At 34.2% G+C, this 24,400-nt stretch overlaps 1 protein-coding gene across 1 annotated transcript in view; it reads left to right on the top strand.

Moving 5' to 3' along the window:
* LOC105215109 (dendritic arbor reduction protein 1) overlaps window positions 1-24,400 on the top strand; it is a 104,564-nt gene that overhangs the window by 39,558 nt on the left and 40,606 nt on the right. Inside the window, exon 2 of the mRNA XM_054228914.1 lies at window positions 22,791-23,370. Coding sequence (XP_054084889.1) covers window positions 22,791-23,370 — 580 coding nt within the window. The remainder of the gene's footprint in view (window positions 1-22,790; window positions 23,371-24,400) is intronic.

Here is a 24,400-nt window from a genome sequence, read left to right as displayed (position 1 = left end):
TAAATATTTAAACTATTTTGAAATTCTTTAAATTTATTTATGGTAAAAAAGATAGAAATTCGGTTATATATATTTTTTTAATTTATTTGTATTATTTATACTAGATATGGTTTAATACTTCCGATAGGGATTAAGGAAAAATCCAACCTTTTCATTCAAAAACCAATGTGAAAATTTTTGTATTTTTTGATTTTGGAAATTTTTAATTTAAAATTTAATCTACGGAAAAGCAACAAATATTATGAATTTAAAAACATGCTCTAAATTATCCAATGCTCACACTATTGACCCAAAAGCCACAACGCGTGCATGTCTTAAAAATATTTATGTGCCTATTACCATGTTTTAAGCCTATTTAGATAACTGTTTAAATTAATATTAATGGATGGAAACAACAATACAGTTATAGGCAATGGTCATTCATTTTGGTGTTTAACACATGTTCTTTGACACTTTACTCGCCTATTCGTGAACTTTTAACTGTTCCCCACAACTTACAATATGCAGATTCCGCTGCTGACCACTGTTAATGTCACACGCACACACACACATACATTTACATACGTAGCGCATTAATGTACAGATATTCAAATTTGTTTATCTCCATTTCCCATTTGCTTACGTGTTAAAACCATTTAAAATAAAATTTATTACGAAAACTTTAAAATTAGTTGACACCTTTTGTTACGATCGCCGGTTGGACGCTTGCTAGTTCGGCTCTTTTAGTACGCAGTTTGTTGGTTCATGTTCGTAGTTCGACTTGCGATAAGATAAACGAGACAGTGAAAATTAATTTTTACATGTGTTAACAAAACTCAGTTATAATAAGTAAAAAAACACACACGCTATAAAGATATCGAAAGCAACAACAACAATGTACACATTAGGAGAAACCTGTATATTTATATAAGTCTCCGCTTGTTAACTCTTAGTGTCAAACAATAGCTAAATCGCTAAATATAAATATTTATGAGCAAATTTTAATTGATGACTAACATTGTGAAGATATTTCATTGATAAACCGAAAATGTAGCGCTTCAATGGGTGTGATGAGAAAATTTTAGATTTTTTTAAAGCTCAAGCGGAATTTGGCGACAGTGAACTGTTTCAGGTTTGGATATTAAAAGAGCGAGTTTTGGTTTTCATTTTAGTTACTTTGTTGCAATATATATTTACTTTAATTTTTCAGAAATATTTTATGAAATTTTTCTGAAGAAAACTTCGAATTTGTGTTAAAGGGTAAAGGTTTAGATTTTATATTTATGGGGTTGTAAATTTTCATTTTGGTTTGAAGTGTTTTAGTTTGTATGAAAAAAAAATTACTAAAAATTCGTTTTCAGTTTCCCCTAAATGCAAGCAAAGAATTTCAGTTGTTTATTACAGATCAACTATAAAATGTGGCCTACATTTAGGCGCAAAGTGTTTAACAATAACTATATGCAGAATTATTTGCATAACAAGTGCAAATAACCTGAAAAAGCCGGAAAATAATTATACTACTTTAATGAAAATATGTCAAAGCAAAATACCAAAAATTTTGCATGAACAAATACTATATGCGCTCAAAGTCATCGTTCCGCACACTTATTCTAATTATGGTTGCTCCGTTGCCGTTTGCTTTTATTACGCTAGTCATTAAACAAGAATCTTTGGCAAACATTTTTCAGGTCTACTTAAATAGTTGCGCTATAATTTATGCTTTTATGTAAATATGCGCACTGGAATGCACCATTACACACACACTATGTGCCAAAAATTCCAATATTTTACTTCTCATATGCATATTTTCCCATATAGCCTTCATTCTTTAGAGAATTTAGTTTACTATTTTTTGTTAGTTTTACTTTATTCCTTTTTTTATTTTTTTGCAACAATTTTCTCGACTAACCGTTAACAATTCACTTTTGCAATGGCTATCATTTTATATTCAAAATATTGGCATGCGCTTTTTAAATCTACATAAACTACAAAAAACGCTGACTGTTCGAGTGCAACAACGGCATTTCGACAATAACAACAATAGAGACAACTCTACTGCGTATAGAATAAACATTTGCAAACATTCGCTGTTGTTATGCGCATATCTGTCTATTGCAAAATAGACTCAAGATAGAGCACTTACTTTGCAAATGAATAATGATAGTAAGTAAAAATGCTAATGATGCACTTGGAAAAATCGCCTTTTAGTTGGGGGAAAATGTATTTTTGGATAAGAAAAAATTTTTGGTGATGGAAAAGTTTACTATGAAAATAATGGAAAATAATAAATATTTTTTTTTTTGGTCACTAAAGATATCGATTTAGGATTTATAACATAAAAAATAGATTAGAAAGTAAATTAACCATTTTTTCTTTTAGTAATATTTATGGTTTAATTTTTATTTACTTTTTGGAAATTATTTTGTAATAAAATAATTATTTATATATTAACATTTTTTATATATAAAATAATTTTTGAATATACCTACATACATATGTTTAAAAAAAAATAAAAATTATTAAAAAAATATATAAATAAAATTTTTATCTAAATCTTCACTAAATAAAATGTTTAACAATTTTCCCCAAAGTCTTTCTCACCGTGTTAAAAACCCACTACAAGCCGTGCATAGGCACCTACATACATACGCACAGGCGCAACTGCCTGCAAATAGTTGAGTACACTTCTTTATTTACACGCGCACAACCGCTAGTTCGAGTGGCGCATTGTAACAACAAAAGATTTACGATCGTTCAAGCCAATAAAATCATTGCGAATGATTTTTAATGAAAATTGTTATGTTCTTATTTATGACTCATACGATTTCATCTATACACACATTTTTGCGACCGCATAGTTAAGCGTAGTCAAACACTGTGAGGGGGCTTTTAATAGCGCAGCGCTGGTACTTTACGCTGAGTACGCGCATTTGTAAGCAAAACATACAAAAACAAAAGATAATAAAAAAGGAAAAAAACGGCATAAATAGTTTCGCATATACTATTCTTGTGTGCATATATCAAATTGCCTAGCAGCGCGCCATGCTCAGCCGTTATATGCGCGTTGTTGATGCTGCTTTGTCAGCTGGCTGTGTATGACCAGTTAGATGGATGGATGGCCGTACGGATGGTTGAATCGGTTTGAGTGGCTTAGATGTATGACTTCAATTGAGTCAGCTCTAGCTCTATGTTGTTTGTTGTTGTGTGATTGGTCACGCTGCTGTTATAGTAGTTGTTTTTGTTTTGTGACTTTTTTGCGATTCTGTTATTAATGTGATTTTCGGTTTTTATTATTGGTGTCGCTTGCTGATAATTTTTAGATACCGTTTTATTTTTCAATTCCACATATACAATCCAACGCTAAGGCCACATTGTCAGTAAATTTTTACGATTTTTAAATTTGATGAGGGTCGAAAAAAGCGCTGAGCCAGCAGTAATTGCGCACACTTTAATGCTGATTTTTGTGATTTGCGTGAATTTTTTGTAAAAAGAAAATATTTTAATGCGATTTTTTGTATACAATTTTTAGATGCTTAACTTTTGGGGTTTTTTTTATATACTTTTGATGATAATTCTACTATGTGGAAGGGCAGCCGCACGCAAGATGACGGTCGCTGATAACATTTGGCGGACTAGTAACAATTGTTCAAAGTGATTTTAATGTGAATTCCAAATAGTTGAATATGTGTCGTTTATGGTGGTTTGTTTTCAAAATATTTACGAGCTTGCAGGGGCTGACTCAGCGTTTGAGCGTGTGACCTAAGGGTTTTCCAAAAAAGAGCGATTGCATGAATTTTAATAAGAAAATTATATTCGATATTGAGATGAAAAAAATATTAATATTTTAGTTATTTTTTTTATTTAAATATTTGGATATTATTGCCCTCTAATACAAAATTACGATATTTTTGGTATACTATTATGTAAGGTACAAAAGACTTAAGCAACGAACTTCATTATAAAAATGTTCAAATTTCAAGACAGTATACAACAGTTCGCACAGTGAGTAACAAAAATAGTAGAAATCAATTACAACAACAACACCAATCCAATTCTTCCAAAAAATTTTTTTTTTTTGGGAAAAATTACAATCACAATTATTCATCTTTTGCCAAATTCCTACTTTTATTGATTTCAATCTTTTTTTCACCGGCTTTCACTTTCTTTTGCCAGTCAATAAAGTCGTTTGTTTAGTGCACGAATTTATCATTTCTACAAATCCAAAATAATCTCCGCAACCATAGCTGATTAGCATTTTTCTCGTGAGCACTTTTGTGTGCAGAGAAGCTTTGTGCTGTGGCTTTTGTTAAACAAAAGCGCGCCATTAAAATGCGCTTAGCTTAATGTACACAACAATTGCGGTAATATTTCATTAATAACGAAATGACAATAATCATATGTGGAGCTTTCAGCCGCAGTAGCCGCAACGAATTTGTCAAAAGTTGGCTTTATTTGAGTACTGAAGGTGTATATAATCTGTATGTATGTATTTGCGGTATGAAATAATGATGGATGTGTACAGTTTGAAGTGTCTTTGGGACTTCAATACTGTTTTTATGGGTTTTATCGTTTTCTGATTTTTGATGAATTTGTTTTAAGAAATTTTTGTGTATTTTTATTTGTTTTTTTTTTTCTTCATTGTGGCTCAGAGTTGCACATATTACCTATATTTGGTTGTCTTTTATAGCATTTTTTGTTGTTTTTATTACATATAATTAGTCTTCCCGAGTTCAGTGATTTTTATTATTTTTTTTTTTAATATTTGTAATGATAAATTTTGCAAATTTGTTTTTTACTTCATTGAAAATGTTTTCCGAAAGGTTTTTTACCACAGGCGATCTCACTTAAACCCTCACTAGGCAAATTGTGCGTACCAGTGAGTCTCAACTAAGAGACTTCTATATTTCTGAAGCCTATTCTATTACTCTAATTAACTTATAATCTGCATTAATAGCATTTGTCACGTTTTTCATGAATATCAGGCAATTTATTTTTAAATATCTAAGTGTTGTAACCTACATAAATTATTATAAAATTACAACAACAAATCCACCTAAGATCGTTTGAAACCACTCATTTAATTCAAAATAAAATTTACAAAGTACACAAAAATATATTATATATTTATTAAGAAAATTGCAATAAAACTCGAGGTGTCATACTTGACAACTAAATGTGAGAAAAGTAAAGAACTAGAACATCATTACAGCTACACATATCTAAACAGAAATTCGCAAATATGTATCTAATAAACAGCAAATTTGTCAAATCCACGCTAAGCTGAAATTGAAAATCGCTTAAACTCAAATGATATGACGATAAACAAGTGCTCGTGCAACTAATAAAGCGCACAAATATTGACATTTAACATTTTCACAACTTTGAATTTGTATACATTTGTACACGCATACCAAACCACAACAACAACAACAAATAAGTGAATAAATGGCTGTGCATCTACGCCATCGCCAACATCATTACTATAAAGATGTTTATCTCGCGCGCCACATTCCCCAGCAGCGAGAGGCAGCGCGCGTTTCCATTACAATGAAAACGGAATTATGCGCAATTTATCAGCGATAAGCGCGAGTGTTGCTGCTTGGGTGCCACAATGTATGCCACCGATTTTGTATGGTGTTCAGAAATATTGGCGCGCGCAATGCAAATAAATATCGGCGTGCTTGCCGTGCAATTGTAATTGAGAGGCCGCATTTGACGGTTGAAGGTGAGAAAAGGCGTGAAAATGATTAAAACGCTGCAGGCATGTATGAGCGCAAGCGTGCAAGTGCCGCGTAACCGCCTTCACAAAAGCGGCCTGTGCGCTCTCATCAGATATCGCTGATTGTAAAACATTTTTCTAAGAAAATTTTTGAATTATTTTTTGTGTTTTTTTTCGATGCGATTGCTGACTGTGACACATTTTACACTTGACGCGCGATTACTTTTCGGTGGTCTCGCGCATATATTCGCGTGACCGGTACGCGCTTGTATGGTCACTGGTTCGACCCGCTGACTGGCTGTCTGAGTGGTCTGTGTTGGCCGCATATTTGCATGATTCATGCCAATTGCAGCTCCCACCATAATTGCGTGCACGTCTCTTTGCTGCTGCGATTGCCAATGGCGAGCGTTTTAATTGCCAGTCGCGCGTGCAACGTGCAACCAACGATGAAATCGCGGTCAATGTACAAATCGCCATCAGCACGGCGCAGCAATGCCAGCAAACTTGAAGAGAAACACTTCGCCAACTGCTGTGGCCGTTTCGCCAACGCAATTGCCAACAAGAATACATATTGGCATTACTATTTACAGTGCACATGACAAGTGTGAGCTAAAAATAAAAGCAAATATGTACATATGTAGATTTGTATTTGTATTTATACATATGTATGTTGGTATGCGGGTGCGATGCTTGTTAAATCAAACAACGAAAGTAAAACATTTATTGCGCTAACCTTTTGCGGTCGTTGCATATTGGTGATGCGCGCAATTTTCAATTTGCAACATTTATGTATGTAAGCATATATGCATACATTCCTCTACATTTGAGTATATATTATATGTAACTTTTCGAACATTTTTTTTATAAGAATAAGTGTAAGAATTTATTGCTCCTCTAGACGGATGACGGATGCCAATAGGCAGAGAAGTGTAAGAGGGCATATAAATGTATTGTTTTTTTGTTTTTTTTAAAGAGATATATTGTACTTCTTTATGTTTTCTGGGCTTTGAAAAATCCTCCTCCTTCGAGAATATCCTTTCAAAAATATATAGTTATCAAATTATTTGTGTTATCTCTGAGTTGAGTGAATATTATTATTTTAAATAAAATCAGTTTTATTTGAGCTAAATATATCAAAACTTTACTCGCTGAAAAACTAAAATTTCAAGATGAACTTTTTTAACTTAATTAAAGAATTTCTCACTTCGTATTGGCATTAGTGGCTATTTACCGTGACCCCTTTAGTTAATTAGTTGGAGAAGTTCTGGAAATTGGCATTTGAATTTCACAAATAAGCTGTATGGCAGAATATTTGGCTTATAATTAGCCTTAAATATTATCTTCCCATTTCGCTGTTAAGATACACCTATCAGAAGTAGGTGAATGCCTTCCCTTTCATTCTGAACCAACTCGATTTTAAAATTTATTTTGATATAATTTTTATTGAAGTTGGAGTTCTATAAGTGATATATAACGTCACAGAGAAGAGAGTCTATGAATACCTCATCGATGTGTTATAAATTTATTACATATTTCATTATATCAGTTCTTGTGATTCATACCAGTTGAATGTTCGATTTGCTAATTTTGCCGAATTGAAGTGGTCTAATATTGTTGGCAAATTATATTCAGAATATATATATAAATTAAAGTATTTTCATTCGAATTTTCTATGGAAAGTGGACTATTTCTCAATGAATTGTTAACTCAAATTGATTTTAGAAAAAAATTGCTATATGAATTATCTATATTGGTATATTTAAAAAAAAACAATTATCTACTAGCAATGTATATTCTTACACATATCAGCAACTAGAGTAGGTCAATATTGATTTTTGCTAAAATAGAATATACAAATGTGACACACTTTCATTAGTAACAAGTGTATATATATATTTGTGGTTTTTGTTTGTATTTGGAGCAAGGCTAGTTTGTGACCTTTTTACAGCCGAATGAATCATTATTTGCGTAGACTGGAGACACACATATGAGTAATTTCATATTTAATTTTTCACAATTGTTATTTAACCGTTATTGTGTTTATATGCATACGTGCCTGTGCTCATTTCATGTAAGAAATTACTGAAATGAAAGAACGTTGGGTTTATTTATACTTGATTCAAAAATAAATTTGAACAATATATCGACTTTCAAAACAAAAAATGAGATAGTATGCACAGAGTTCAGTTGTAGAGTTTATAAAAAATATGGAAAAATGATTCCTTAAGTGATCTCAAATGTACGCACAGTACTTTGAAAATGATTTAGATAACTTCGCAGTCCAGGGAGTAAAAGAAAATTCAAAAAGGTTTTACAACAACAACAATGAGTTTATTAACATTTCTTTTGACTTCTTTTTTGTTAATGACAATAAATATCGACGCTTTGCATATCAATCACACAGAATCGAAATAACAATAGCAATATGAAATAAATAAAAATCAGACAAAAGCAACAATCGACTGTGAGTGGCATAAAAAGAAAAACGAAATTGTGAGAAAACTAAAAAAAAAACCAAAATATTAAAATACTTCCAACAGGAGAGAGCTAAATCGAAAATAAACAAAACCACGAAACAACTGCCAGCCGAATGTGAAAACAACAACATAAAATCGACATTTAATTTTTATGTTCGAATGTTGAGGCGATCGCCGCATATTAACGCCTTGCCAGATGACAACTTAACTTAAATTTACAACAAAACGAGCTATAAAGAATACCACAACAACAAAAATAACAACAAAAGTCACATAAAGCAGTTTTTCAATTTGTGTTCAAAACGCTATAAAACAACACTATCACAACAACAACATATATAGCTAAATATTTTCAGTTATGAGTGTAAACAGAAATATGCGCCTGATAAGTACTTCTACGTAAGTATCTACAATATGCTGTGGTGCTGAAGACAGCAAATGGGCAATAAAAGTGTTAAGCTCGTGCGCATGCGTAGAGTGTGTTAAAAGCCAAAGAGGCGTAGAAAGAAGTATTGCCGTTGACAGCGCTAATGTTACGCAGACACGCACATTTTGTGAGTTTGTCGATATTTTTAGAGGTTTCAGTAATAATTTGGCATTTTTGTTTGCTACAAAACATTTTCAGAAAAAAACATTACCTTTTTGTCCTAAATATTTGCGGCGTTTGGCATTTGGTGGCTTTCTTTCTGGTATGCCAATTTTTAAGCAAAATGAATGCAAAATTATGTTTATGATTTTTGCCATTTTTTTCATAGTTGCCGTAAGAGCATTTCGCCTTTTATCATTCTGCAATTGACACTTTAAACATTTTTAAATTGTTGCACTGAACAACTTTAGTGTTTATAAATTTCGGTTTGATTGTCAAGCAGAAATATTGCGCATTAATAAGCGGCAGTGTCAGTATAATTTCAAAGCTATAGTGTAATGATGTGAGTTGAGGTGTCAATGATTTGTTGGAAATGCATGCGGAAAGTCAATAAATCCATATGCTGTATGCCACGCATGTTGTTGCATGTTGTTTCTGGTTTCTTTGTGTTGCTTTAAAAATTCTTTCGTACCTGTTTTTTATGTTTGAAGTCGTTCGCTAGGCATGTTGACGTCAAGTACCGTTCGATATTCATCGTCATCGGTGTTTAGCATACATTGTAATTCTGGACTATGAAAAATGTCTTTATAGTTGACCCGATGAGAAATGTAGAATTGCAGATATTTTATCATAACATATTCTACACAAAGACTACTTCTTCGTTGAAAAATTTTCCGCCAGCCCCCTCTCTAACATAAATATATATTATTATATATCGGCGTTTATACATATTTATGGCTGAAATCGCAGCATAATATTCTAAACGTTCCAACATACGTGTGTGTGTATGTGCGCGCTCGCCACTCATTCCATATGCCGCATGCATCATTTCCCTACTCACGTGCTGCGCATGCGTATGAGGTCATTTGCGTGCGCGAAACAAGTGCAGACACGATACAATGGACAAAAATAAAAATAAAAGAACGGAGCTAAATATATATCCACTAGCAACTGCACAGCCATTCATTTGTTTATAAGTATTCATATGTATGTATGTGTGTGTATGTTGGTAGGCAAGTCAGCCAGCAAGCCGGTTGTGCTCATTGGCATAAAATTAAGCTAAATTATTTTTTTATAGGAATATTATGCAAAAATATTTCTATGCTGTCGAGCCGTAAGCGCTTGTTGTTGCAAACTTGTCACACTTGCTGTAACAACTGTTATCGGCGCTCGGCGCTTTGCTCTATTCTTGGAGATATTTATAGATAAATTCACATTTTTTAATAGAAATCGAATGCAGTAGTAAAACATTAGATTTCTATTAGAAAAAAAAAATTATGTAATTTGTATGCCTTGATATAAGCAAAAAAAAAACAAATATGGAAAAAATATAAATGAAAAATGGTGGCAACTTATTTTTAAGGCGCCGGCCTGCACGATTTCGTGTAAAATTCATTTCCAAGCTGCACACTTTGACTAAACCTGCGTTCGGCATGCAAACAAAGAATGGTTAATACTTTTTTGTCAAGTGAATTGAATTGAAAATGGAAATTATTTGCAATTATGCCAAACAAACAATTTATGAATTATTATTTGCGCTGGATTTGCATAATATTATGATATGCTCCGTGTGTTGCAGAGATGCGAATTGTTTGCAATCCACCACTAATATTGCATGCGCTTTGTTGTTGTTGTTTTTATGAGTAGAAAATTTATTGTTGGTGTTGGTCTCAGTGCTTTTTATTCAGAAAACTGCATTCAAATATGCGATATGCGGGTTATTTAGCTTTTAATTAAATGTAAATAATGATGACTTCATAATGTTAGAAATTACCAATTAATTGTCGAGATTATTTTGATAAGCAATTTACTCTTAAGTGATCTTTTCTACTTTTGTAATTTAAATATTAGCATATATACTGTTTTGTAATCAATTATTCGAATATTATATGTAGGTATATATTCTGCTGGTTGTAGTATTGGATGGAAAACGAAAGACTTAACCGACAAACTTGTTTTCGAATTTTAAATAAGAGCTTAAAATGTTGTAAAATCGACTGACTATTGAAACAAAGCTAACTTAAGAAAAAAATAAAAAACTGAAGTCGGTTACTTATAATTTTTTCGAAATCGAAATTTTTAGTCGAAGTGCGAAAATGAGTTTATGGAAAAATGAGCTAACTAATGTTAATGTTATAGAATTTACCAACTTTCGAACTTCGAAAAATATTTTTTTTCGATTTCGAAAGATAACATCGAAAAACATTTTTTCGATTTCGAAAGATAATTCGAAAAACAGAAAAAATAGTATATAACGAATTACACAATCTCACAAAGTCTGTTGCTAAACAGTGTTATTGAAGTTTTACTAAATATAATAAAACAAAATTTTTTAATATTTTTTGTACTTAAATAAAATTATTTCATATACTATTATGTCCATTTTTTTGCAATAATAGTACAAAACTTAAAACAATAACAATTTTCCATCAACTAACTACACCAAATGCATAAATTCTGCCAAGAAAATTACTAACAATTAAATTTACATAAATAACGGTATACCACCAATTATAAATAACAAACGGTAATACAATATATGCCAAAACAATGTAAATTTATGTGACTTAATGATTTGGTAAATCAATATCCAAGACTCAAAAACAAGAAAAAGGCTAAAAGCTAAGACTTCAAAATCACAGCATAGAATAGCAGCCAAATAGGCAACAAATTAAGCGCATAGTAGGATACAACAATATATAGAAACAAAACTTTGAATGCCATAAAATGCAATGTCAAGCGACCCGAAGCATATGCATGCATATGTTAGCTTAAGTCCTATACACACATATGGTATATGCTTCAAAATGACAAATGAACCAGTAGGAAAAACTAGGCGGAAGTCGGAAACATAAGAATGTGGTCTAAATTTTTATTTAAGACTAGCGGGTGCAATTAAGTATTATATTATCGAAAATATACTATTTAAAAATTATAAATATTGCATATTAGCTTGAAAATAAAAAAAAAAATGATGAAAAAATTTTATTTTTTGGAATATAAATCTGGAAAATTATAAAAATCTTGGCGTTATTCCTACGCTTATTTATATTTTGACTCAAATTAATTTTTATTTTTTCGAAAAAAATTTAATATTTGTTTTAAATAAAATATTAACAATAATGAATTGTAATGAAAATCTTATATTTTTACTCCACCCTTTGACTTTCACTTCATTTGCAATACCTTACTGCCTTCCTACTTTATTATAGTTCTATACCCATTACCTACTGGGTCTTATGTTGTGCCTCTAATGTCCATACACTTATGCTGTTAGCGGTAATAGCTGGCATTTCATATTCAATTTACGAACTGCGTTAAGCTAAAGCGTATTTAGCTTGTGTTCACGTGCTCTTTTGTATGTATGTGTGTTCATATGGTCGTCAGCTTACCAAAAATATATACAAATTCAGCGGAGCTAATGTCTCAAATATCACAACCATTCAAACGTCACTCCAAATAGCAGAAAGAATTTTTACACTCATGTGACATTTTCTGTCGATTATCATCATTGCCTGGTTATGGCACTGATTAGGCCCAAAGCTGCATACCAGCACACATACACACACAAACATACAAATATACCAGCAAATGCACATATATAGTTGCAGAGTCGGCTAATAATGTCAATGCGAGCGCTGATTTGATGTTGGTTTGCTGCGTTTTGCTGTTGTTATATTTGTTATACCGCTACACGTTGCCATTGATGGCATTAGCTGATGGGCTGCCGCCGCTGCCATGTCACTGCTATGCTGTCGTCACACAAATGAACTTCCATAAAAATTTTGAGCTTTTCAATTGCTTTTATTGCCACAAACTAAAAGCTGTTGCGGCAACAACAACAGCGCTGCCGTGCAGAAATAGACAGTAAGTGAAGTTGTAGCATCGTTGACAGACAGTCTCTTTGACAGTGCGACGCACTTTGGCATTCAACCAGCGCTGGTGCGCGCGCCCCTTAAACGCATACAAATGACAGCAATATCTTCTAAGTATTGGCGATTGTGTCGTGCATCATTTGAGCGTGCAGCTGCCGCCAATGTTGCGGGCGCGTGATATAGTGACTTGCCGCACGAGTGCGCATACTGGCCAACAAGTCCAATGCCGCGTCAGACATGTCCAGACTGAGTGACTGACTGAGTGCGTATATTGAATTTATTAGTTACAAAAATGGTGATACCGATGCCATTAATGCGCGCATTCATATCAGCCACGAAAAACGAAATAAAAATTTAAAGAAAAAAAATTAAAAATAATATATAAGTTGAAGAAATAAAAATTGTTTGCTGCTGCAAGAAAAATTGCATCATTTCACATTTCTTTGTTGGGTTGTAGTAGCATGCGCGCACCACTTTCGCATTTCGCCAGCGCTTTACTGCGCCGTGACCGCATATACCGTTAACCCAGCGCTTTTGATGGGGCTTGATGTCATCAGCAACCATAACAACAATAATAAGCATGCCAATAGTATGCTATATAAGCAAAAGCAATTGCAGACAGCTACTTAACGCGCCTGCGCGCACATGTGAAATGTTTTTCCCAAGCATGTCTGCGCCAGCATTGTTGCCACTCTAATGCGACTGCGCTCACATCATCAACTCTCACCTCAACTGCAACGCTTCAGCTGCCAAGTACCTGCTGCATTTGCACGTTCGATCGCATTGCAATTTCTGCGCACGTCTGGCATCTTTCGAATTACTTGATCTGGCAATAAGATGTAATGGTATGCCAGTGCGCCAACACCAACATCAGCTAACTAGTTGTAGGTAGCTCAGAGCAGAACCAACTAACTAGCAGACAACACATAGTTGCACTGACTAAGCATTGAGTCAAGTGCGCGCACTAGTGGCACACTCACTCGACCAACTGAGCGTGCGCGTCTACTTAAGTGGCTGGCGCGGCAGACAGTCGGTCAGTGTTGGTCTTGTTGTTTATTATTTTCCACTTTTCTTACTTCAATATTGCTGTTGTTGTTTTTTATGTTTGTTGTATCTTATTATGTGTACGTACGTACTTAAGTTGCACGCCTGTCCGTGGAATGCGGCTAGAGCGAATTTTTACGACGCAGCATCTGTGCAGGGTGTTCATTAGACTTACATTCCAAAATGTGTGCAGACACTTGCCAATACACATTTAGCTACACTAACAACAAACACCAGCGTTACAAAATCAATATGTTTACTGTTCTTTTCCAATTTTTTTTTTTGTTTTTGCATTGCGCTTATTATTTTCACTGCACTTGTGCAGTTATTGAACATACTTATAGGCGGCAGTGAGTTGTTGTAGCGCTTGTTTGGCATACTTTCTGAGTTTATTGGTCGCACTGTGTGTTTTTCTAAGTCCAAGTGTGTATTGTAGGATTTTTCTAACAATTTAGTTTGGCTTGTATACACGCGTACAAACTCAATCTGTGCTGCTTTCGTTGAATGGTCCAATATATTTAGTGATTTTCACTTAAGTTGGGAGGTTAGAACTAAAGTGAGTTTTGCTGGAGAGGAAATTCTTTAAAGCTATTATGTTAAATTGGCTTTCTCAATTAGTGCTAGATATTTCAAGCCTTATAATTGGATTCCCAAGAGCTTAAATAGTTTTCTGTGATTATTAAGATTTTATAGGTTAAAATAACTGAATAGTTTGAAGAACATTTTTAGGCATTAATTTTAATTTTTATTTTAAGACATTATAGCCTTTTTACACAGGAGCTAATTGATCAATTAACCGACCTCTGCTCGATTAAAATGCTTATTAAGATCGATTTACCACACGAAATAAAAATCTACATTAATTTTTAATTCAATTTTAATCCACTTGAAAATCAAATGCAACTCTGCAACAAAGACTGTATTTGTAATTATATATACGTTATTTGACTGCGATTGGCTGTATTTTTTTATAAAAAAAAGCTACGGTAGATGTCGCTGCTAAAAATATTAATCAACTGATGAAACTTACCAGCTTCTTACGAAAAGCAACAACAAAAATGTTAACAGTTGATCGGCTATCGAGTAGTTGGCAGTTTAAAAGGCATAAAAGGATTTCTAAATACAAATTTTCACTGATAAATTAATTTGGCTGTGTAAAAACGATATAATGCTTGCATTAATATGAGGTAAATAAACATCTAGTGGTTATATGTACATCAAGTGAAAAGCACCTTCTAAGCTATTTTGGTGACTGCTGATTTTACAGAAAATACTGAAAAAAATATGAGATACCTGTGACCTGAAACACCATGTACAACAATGATATTCATATATAAACTAAGAAAAACTATTAAGTGTGGAAGAGTCCTGAAAGTCCTGGTTCTGGTGTCCATGAAGAAATGACGTACTAGAATTATATAAATCCGCTCTGTTATTCGATATCTGCTTCAGAAAAGTTCTCTTTCAAAAAGAAAATCTTTATCTTAATGAAATCAAATTTTAAATCTTATCTCTCGTACTATTAATTAAATGATATTGCAGAACAGTCTTAATACATAGCTCACAAAGACTTCCAGAATATATTATTATATAATCTATTAAGTCTTATATAAAATAACAAATTTTTTAAACTCTAAAACATTATAATTTTAGAAAAACATATAATTTAATATTGAAACAAGTAAGGAAGGGCTAAGTTCGGGTGTAACCGAACATTTTATACTCTCGCAATTTATTGATGTAATTTTATAAAGACAACACAATTCGACCCATATATTCGGCATAAAGTTCAATAGAATAACGAAAATCATCATAAATAGTATATGGGGACTGAGGTAATTCCTAAACCGATTTCACTCGTTTTCACCACCAAGATACAACGTATCGAAGACTATACGCTCACTTAATTTAATATTACTTATAATTAGGTATATGGGATCTGGGGGAAGTTATGGCCCAATTTTTACCATTTCAGGTACAGAGAGAAACTGTTATAAGAAAAAAATTCAGAGGGAATGAATTACATTAAAATATCTGAGGGATTTACCTATATTTTCGGTGAAAAATTAACCTTAGGCACTGAGTTCTTCATGTTTGATATCAGGGGCCTTGAAAAGTCATGGTTCGATTTTGACAATTTTTCCACAAGTGATGTCACAGCCCAAATACAGTATTTGTGTAAAGTTTTATTCCGCTAGCTTCATTGGTTCCTTATGAATACATTATAAAGTGAACGAATCAGATGGAATTCAAAATTGGGTTATATGGGAAGTAGACGTAGTTGTGAACCGATTTCGCCCATATTCCACCCGTGTCATCAGGGTGTCAAGAAAGTGTTATGTACCGAATTTCATTGAAATCGGTCGAATAGTTCTTGAGATATGATTTTTGATCCATAAGTGGGCGACGCCACGCCCATTTTCCATTCTGTAAAAAAATCTCAGTGCAGCTTTCTTCTGTCTTTTCTTATGTAAAATTTGGTGTTTCTGACGTTTTTCGTTAGGGAGTTAACCCACTTTTAGTAATTTTCAACCTAACCTTTGTATGGGAGGTGGGCGTGGTTATTATCCGATTTCTTTCATTTTTGGACTGTATAAGGAAATGGCTAAAAGAAACGACTGCAGAAAGTTTGGCTTATATAGCTTTATTGGTTTGCGAGTTATATACAAAAAACCTATTTGGGGCGGGGTCACGCCCACTTTTCCAAAAAAATTACATCCAAATGTGCCTCTCCCTAATGGGATCCTATGTTCCAAATTTCATTTTCATAACTTTATTTATGGCTTAGTTATGACACTGTATAGATTTTCGGTTTCCACCATTTTGTGGGCGTGGTAGTGGACCGATTTTGCCCATTTTCGAAAGCAACCTCCTCAGGGTGCCAAGGAACATGTGTTCCAAGTTTCATTAAGATATCTTAATTTTTACTCAAGTTATCGCTTGCACGGACAGACGGACAGACGGACGGACAGACATCCGGATTTCAAATCTACTCGTCATCCTGATCATTTATGTATATATAACCCCATATCTAACTCTTATATTTCTTGGTGACACAAACAACCGTTATGTGAACAAAACTATGATACTCTGTGCAACAGGTTGCGAGAGTATAAAAATGAAGATTAAAAAAAAAATACAAAAAAACCCGAATCACGCTGCGGCACATGGTAATCGTAAATTAATGAAAAATGCGCGGCGATTGCTAATAAAACAAAAGTCAGCAGCCGCAAACGTGCAGACCATTTACACGTCTCACGATCGAATTCGGCCTTAAATTAGCGGAAAACATTTGCCCAAATAAACTCACTTTTCACTGTGCCCAAAAGGCAAAGGCAAAGCAGCAAAGCAACCTGTTGTACTAAATCATTAAATAATAGCGAAGTAAGCGAAGACAACAACAACAACAAAAACAGCAGAAGTGAACACCGAACAGCATAACCCATGTTGCACTTTTATTTTCTTGTAAAACTACAATTTTTCTTATTCAGTTTTATTTTCATTAGTATTGTTGTTTCCTTCTTGCCTTCTTTCCAATTTATTCTATTTTTTGCTTGTTAATCCACCGATATTCACGCCGCTAATCGAAATTGAAAAACTTCGTTGTTATGCCATCATAGAGGAAGATAGAAGAAGTGGGGGAGCGCCACAGCAAGGCTGTGGATGGACGGCCGTTTTGTTAAATTTGGCAGCTTCAACGTCAGCATCGGCTTCAACGTCGTGGAAAATCGTGCGCGCCATACAATTTATGTAACTTTTTGCACTCCAAACTTAATGACATTATCATCATCATCACACCGTAAAAGAAAATATGGTGTAATGCCAAATGACCCGAACAAAACTAACAATGCCCTGAGTGAAGTGGTAGACATTTTTTCTTACTTACTTTTCTTCCAGTGGTTTGTTGTTGTTGCTAGTCAATTGAATTGAAAGTCAAAGCTGCATAACGGTGCATAGAAGGCGCATAGAAGGTTGAAGATAAAGAAAGAAGTGACACAACAGCTCAAGTGTGTCTGTGTTGTTTATGTCTTTTTTCTCTTTAGTGTGAAAAGAGTAGACGCAAGCGTATAAGAATTATATAGAAATTAGTGAAAAAAAATCAATTTCTTACTAGATTGTTGCATTTCCAGTTTTTCAATACACTTTTCTCAAACTTGGTACTGTTTATCTTTTTCGAAACGATTTTGTTGCAACATCGTTCACATATCAATAGCGTCCCCTCCATATACAATTACACTAAAGTGGGCTATTGAATATTGTTTTTATTTTATATTTTTATTCTTGTCACTAACAGTGCAATGCAGACAAAGCGGTTGTTGTTGTTTCCATAGAAACTAAATCGAAAAAAGGAGACTCATTTTAACTATAGAATCGTGACGTAGCTGACCCATTGAACCGCAACACAACAATGCGTCTTTTTCACTTTGGTCTCTGTTAGCTGAGCTGTTATGCCGATCAATGGTCCGTTCACCCACATAAACACCAGTCTTTTGCGCGACTAGTGACTTCTGCGTGCCGCTTCCTTAAAAGAAGATGTTGACGTGCAGAGCTTTTATTGTTGTTGTTGTTTTTGTATGTATTTATTGCAATAAAATCTTTTGAATTTTAACACGAAATCAAAAGTACGAACACGGAAGTAAAATCAATCAATAGTTGTTGCTTTGATAGAAAATGGTTGCATGCAACATGATGAGTCAAAGCATGAAGTGCTAAACACTGATACGGCTCGAAAAATAGAGAGTGAAGCTTGTGAAAAAATGTATGCAAGGTGAATTTTTCCACAGATTTTGAAATTAATGGTATAATGGGTTAACACTCAGAGTATGCGTGTGGAAAGTAGGCGTAGAACTGCTGAAATGCCACAAAAAAAATAATTTTTGTGTTTGGAAAATTACGAAAAGTTTTGTTTTTAACTTAATATATGTATTAGACATATAAAAAATATAGAGCTAAAAAAAACTTAAAAAAATATTTTTTTTGAACATAATAGAAAAACCTTGGTTTTCTAACACCCACTATTAAATCTGTACAATATTCAAAGCAAATCAAGACTTTGGTTTTTTCTCGAACACCACATACGGTACCAACATATCATTCTGCGCTCATTCTGCTCAAACATCAGCAACAAACGATCAATATATCTTGCAACACGAGTCAACTGTCAAGTTTTGCTGTCTTCGCTAGTGCGCTTTTCGGATACATGTCTTTTTTGTTTTTGGAGAGCTTGTTTATTGCCATGCGCTGCATCTGACTACTTTTTTACCAATTCTTCTGACAAGCACAAATCTGCACAAGATTTGTTGCTTCTTTCAATGTGCTACCGTTCGACATTCGATGCTATTTGTTTCAGCTATTCGCTTGTGTATTCTTTGTTGTTGTTTTTGTTTTATTGCTCTACTATTTGCATGCAAATGATCGACTTAATGTGTGCGCCTGTGCGTTGTTTCCAATGCAATAGTGTTGTTATATTATTATTTGAATGGTTGTTGTTGTTGTGCGGCCATGTTTCGGCTTGCCAATGTCTTGTCTATTGTCTTCACTGATTTGGTGCAGAAATAAATATCTGTTTACCACCGAGTGAGTCAACGGCTGCTTGATATTTGTTGTTGTGTTTGTGCAGTAGCTACAACAAAATAACAGTAGCGTTTGCATAGCAGTTCAGCAAACAAATGTGTTGTGTTACTTGGTGTCTAGGACAACTGGCGGCGTCGTGTGGCACAGACATACAGCCACGCTTGAGTATTTGGACACAATGGCGTGTAAGAATTTATTACGCGGACGTCCAGCAGCAACACCGACAACAATAACAATATCAGTGCAGTACCAGCGCTGCCAACACCATTGCCATAATGCCCTAAAAGTAGTTTTGCGCCAAAAATGGACAATAAAATGCAACGGAAAACGAAAACTATTGTTGCAATGAATGCTAAAAATATTAGAATAAGCATGCAACTTAATTCAATTCATTTTTGTTTGGCTCGCTGGTGGCGTTCGCGAACGCAATACGCAACAATTTCTGGGTCAGCTGCCGCGGCTGCTGCACGACTTGCGCGGTGCTGTTGCAATCGGCAGCGTTGACGCAGCTGCATAAATTTATGCAACCAAACTAATAATCATAAATATGCGCATGTAAATTAATACATGTGCATGTAGATATAGCCTGGCAACTAAACAACTTCTGGCGCTTTAAATTCTATTCTATGTGAGCCATTTAAAATAAATAAACAATTTGTTGTTGTGTCAATCAACTAATTTCTATATAACTTTTTTTCTGTTGGCCACTATAAGTCCGGTAATTTGTCAACTAAACAAATTGCTGTGGTTTTTGCTTTATTAAATGATTTTAGAAGGCTTTCTTTTGTATACAATGACCTTTTGTATTGAGTGTCCAAGGGAATGGCAGGCAATACGGTAGCCAAATCGCTGATTAAATAAAAAAATGTATTTGCATATTTAAAGTTTTTATTTAAATCAAATATAGTTTCTAACAAGCTAGCTATAGTCAATACTGAATAAAAGTGATTTTTAACGGTCGTCATAAAATCAGGCTTAGTTGCCTTATTTGGTCGCACAAAAGACTTAAGCGCGAAACTCGCTTGAAAGAAACTATAAATATTTCATAAATTAATTGAATAATTTGTAATTTTGGTAGATTAGAAATATGAAAGTTACAAGAATTTAAATATGAATAGAGGGATTATTTTAAAATAAAAATTTTAGTAATCACAAAATATTATTTTTAACTTATTTAAGATTCATATACATATATAAATATGTTGTCAGATTGTTGAATAATCTGAATATAATATCCATTTTAATCCAGTATTATAAATTTAGTATTGAATATGAAACTAGGCAAATTTTAAATCCACAAAACTAAATTTATAAGTTAGGAAGAGGAAAAGCAAGTAAATCGATAATGATTTTTGAAATATATTAAATATACAAAAATCAAAAGTAATATTCAAAATTCATATAATAAATAAAGAAAAGTAAAAATAAAATCGAAAAAAAAATTTGTAAAATCACACGACCATCAGAAGTTGTCACCAGCTAAAATTACAGACACAGCTCATTTTATTAATGAAGCTGACTCGTTACTCAGTCAGACTCGTTACAAAATACCTCTTAGTTTATCTTACTATAAGCTTTGGATGCAGTTTCTTCAAATAATAACCCAGTAATGTCTATTGCCACTGATTTACTTTCCTGAATCTGGCGCACATATGAAATTTATCTTAGTAGACACACACGCTTCTAATTGCGTTTATTTATTATATATAAGTTACACTTTAATGATATCTGGGTCAACAAGAACTTAATAAAATTCCATAATTTATCTCGAACAACATAGACAAAGCTATAATTCTCTGAGCATTGCATTAATTGCGCTTTGCGTCATCTCGAACTCGATTTAATTTGCGTTAACAGCTTGAATCTATGCCACAAATGTCAAAAAATGCATTAAAGACATAAACATTTTAATTAATATTGTGCAGCCAGATAATCAAATGAGATTTCCAACACCAACACTTGACTCAACCGGCAACGGAAATGGGCGTTTATGCCCGCAGCAGCTGCGCCACGACGCTGAGATCGAGAGGTGCAACAGAGTAGAGGCTACTACTGGTGACAAAATATATAAATATACATATATACATCTATGTATATATATCAACATTTCAGTTGGTGTACCAAGAGGCCGTTGAGTCTCTTCCAGCCCGAGTTCAGCTCCAGCGATCTTGAGCATTTTGCTGTGTGGCACGCGTTTAAATGACGATAAAGTATTTCCAAACACACAGATAAGAATGTGAATTTATAACGAAGCGCGCTTTAGAAATCAATTAAAACAACAACAACAGCAATTTAAACATAAATAAATATTACAACAATAACATTAACAATAAAATAAAGAATATAGAAGTAAATGAGAAGGAAAAGAAAGCGTTGCCAGCACTGAGACAGAGTTGAATAAATGTTGGCTTGCAGAGTAACAACACAAGCAGAGAACAAGGTAAAAGCAACAGCGTAAAATGAAGAGCTCATAATTTACAGCACGTGGCACATTTGTCTATACAAATAAGTGCTTAAAGCGCATGCGTGTTCGTGCAACTGATGCTGCTGCAACACATATGTATAAATAAACATACTGTTATAATGAAATTTTTTTTTGTTTTTGCTGGCAAAAATCCTGTATTATGATTATAATTATTGTCGCTGTGCACATAGACACATATAAGCCATGTTGGCTGCCACATGAATATTTGATACATGAGCATCGTTAGAATCAGTGGCGCGGCGCAGCGAGTGCGTGTTGCGCGCACAGACGCTTTCTGAATAAGCAAATAAACTCAGCGCAAAAACAGGTGCCAATAAACCGATTTGACTTCAGCGCCAAGGAGCAAACGCGTCGCATGTTGCATGCTACAGCAGGTGAAGTCAAGCGAGTACTGCTACGTGACGTCGTTTGGCTGTATGGTAAAGTGTTAGTGGCGACAACAAATTACGCGCGCTGTCAATAAAGCGGATGGGAATAAAAACACTGAATGAATGAACTCCACGCAGGTTGGCGATCAGTGGCTGCTACGGCAATCTCTGTCAATGTTGTGGCACAAGATGGAAGCTGCCGACACCGATATTGACATGAATGACGCAGTCATTGAACACGCGAAGCGACGCATGTGTTGCCACACTGCGGATGTTATCGGCAGTGGGGTTGCAGCAAAAAGAAGTTTAACACCTCTGCTGACCGGCCGAAAGCTGCCACTGTTGCCGCACGGTCATTAGTAGTGACGGCCCAAGCAGCGACAACATTAATTGCAGCGCGCATTACCTTTATTAATGTGGCAAGAATGGCGTTTTATTGCTGTTGTTGAATGGTGCAGCATGTGGAATTAGTGGGAATTCAGGGATTTTTTCATTTCGCAGCTTCATGTGCTGAATCACATATATACATATAAGCCAAAAAAAAGCTGTTCAAAAAAAATGTTGTAAAAAAAATTCTAATTTATTTCTCTATTTCACATATTCATAATTATGAAGTATCATTATCATTATTTTTGAATTATATAATTAGTTTAACATTTTTTATTCTCTCAACTCGATTTCAGTCCCCCGAATTTGACTATCGGCATGAGCTGATGGGTCGTTTGCATAAAATCGAGCCAGATGTTGAACTTGAAGTATTATCCGCTGCGCCGCATCATCATCATCACCACCATCACCTGCACCATCATCAGCATCATCACCAGCATTTGCATCAGCATCCGCAACAACATCAAGTGTATTCACCGCAAAGTAATCACAGTGGCAGTAATACGCTTGATCATTGGCAACAACAACAATTACAACAACACAATAGCAGTAGTAGTAGCAATCATGAGCACTCTGGCTATGTGCAACATTCATCGGCCTCTGCCACAGTTGTGGTGTCAGCGTCGACCACAGTTGCTGCATTGCCACAACCATCAACCGCATCCACAACGGGCGGCACCGGACAAACTGCCACCTCATCAGCGTCAGCATCTGCCACTGCTAGTGATATACCCGCCGACACCTCGACCTCACCGCACGCTTATGGGGCGTACGATAATGGTGCAGCTGTGGCGTATGAAATAGCGGCGGCATATGGTGCAACCGCTGGTGCGGCAGCGTCGGCGGTGACGGTGGCCGATAAGGAATATTTATTCGGTGAGTTTTTAAATAAATTATATTTTAACTATAGTTAATGTGACAAAGATTTTAAGGTGTGACTTTTTTGGAAAACTTTAGTTATTTATTATATTTTATAATTGCGCCAAAAAGTAGGCTATATGTGATGTTATTCTTTTTGACATATCATATAGTTGGGATTTAAACCTTTGTTCTTTTTAGCGCGACTTCTGCTCGCATTAGTGTTTGCTTCTAAATGTTATGCCAGAAGTGGTGGAACCACAAATATTTTATGTGGTAGAATGTTTGATTACAAAAATAAGTTTAGAGGTTAGCTATTGCCTACTTATAGGCGAGCGCTGTTAGAAGGAACCTTTGTTTTAATACTAAGATTGGATTCTGGTTACTCAAAAAATTAACTTAAGTGGTTATTCTTTAATTAAAATTAGACAGTTTTTTCTTATTGAGAAAAAAAATACCTTAAAATTTTAAAATCAAAAAGTTCTTCTCTTCAAAGTTCAATATTCCCATATTGACACTGACAAACTGCTAATGTGACTGCTAATGTCAACAGTCGAAAGTAAATATTTATCATTATAATGTCTCTTTTGTCACTGTTATACAGTTGATTTGTTGAAAGCAATAACAACAAAATTTGAATGCTAAAATCTTTACAAATAAAATGCGACAAAATTGATAATTATTCAAAGCTAAGCATAAGCTTAAGATTTTTTTGCCACCTAACGACATAGCAGCGCACGTCACAACATAGCATAGCACAGCAGAGCTAACTAAACTCACAACAGCTCAGCAAATAAGTCACAAATAATTTATTCAGCTGTGAAATTTGAAACCAAAACTCAATGGTGGAATACAAGCTTCTACTTATTTTCACCAGCTTTGGTCCCTCTATATACCCATTTACTGCATATGAGTGAACATATAAGAGTATACAAATATGAATGATGGCTTCTCGAAATGTATGTTTTCCGTTATTATTAGCTGTTCGCACTGTGTTACCGAGCCGAATTGGCGTATGGAGGCTTGGAAATGATTTAAAGGGAGTTTA

This window comes from Zeugodacus cucurbitae, chromosome 4 (assembly GCF_028554725.1).
Source record: "Zeugodacus cucurbitae isolate PBARC_wt_2022May chromosome 4, idZeuCucr1.2, whole genome shotgun sequence".
NCBI classification, from domain to species: domain Eukaryota; kingdom Metazoa; phylum Arthropoda; class Insecta; order Diptera; family Tephritidae; genus Zeugodacus; species Zeugodacus cucurbitae.
The sequence above is the reverse complement of the archived record's forward strand: the minus strand, read 5'-3'. Positions and strand labels throughout refer to the sequence as shown.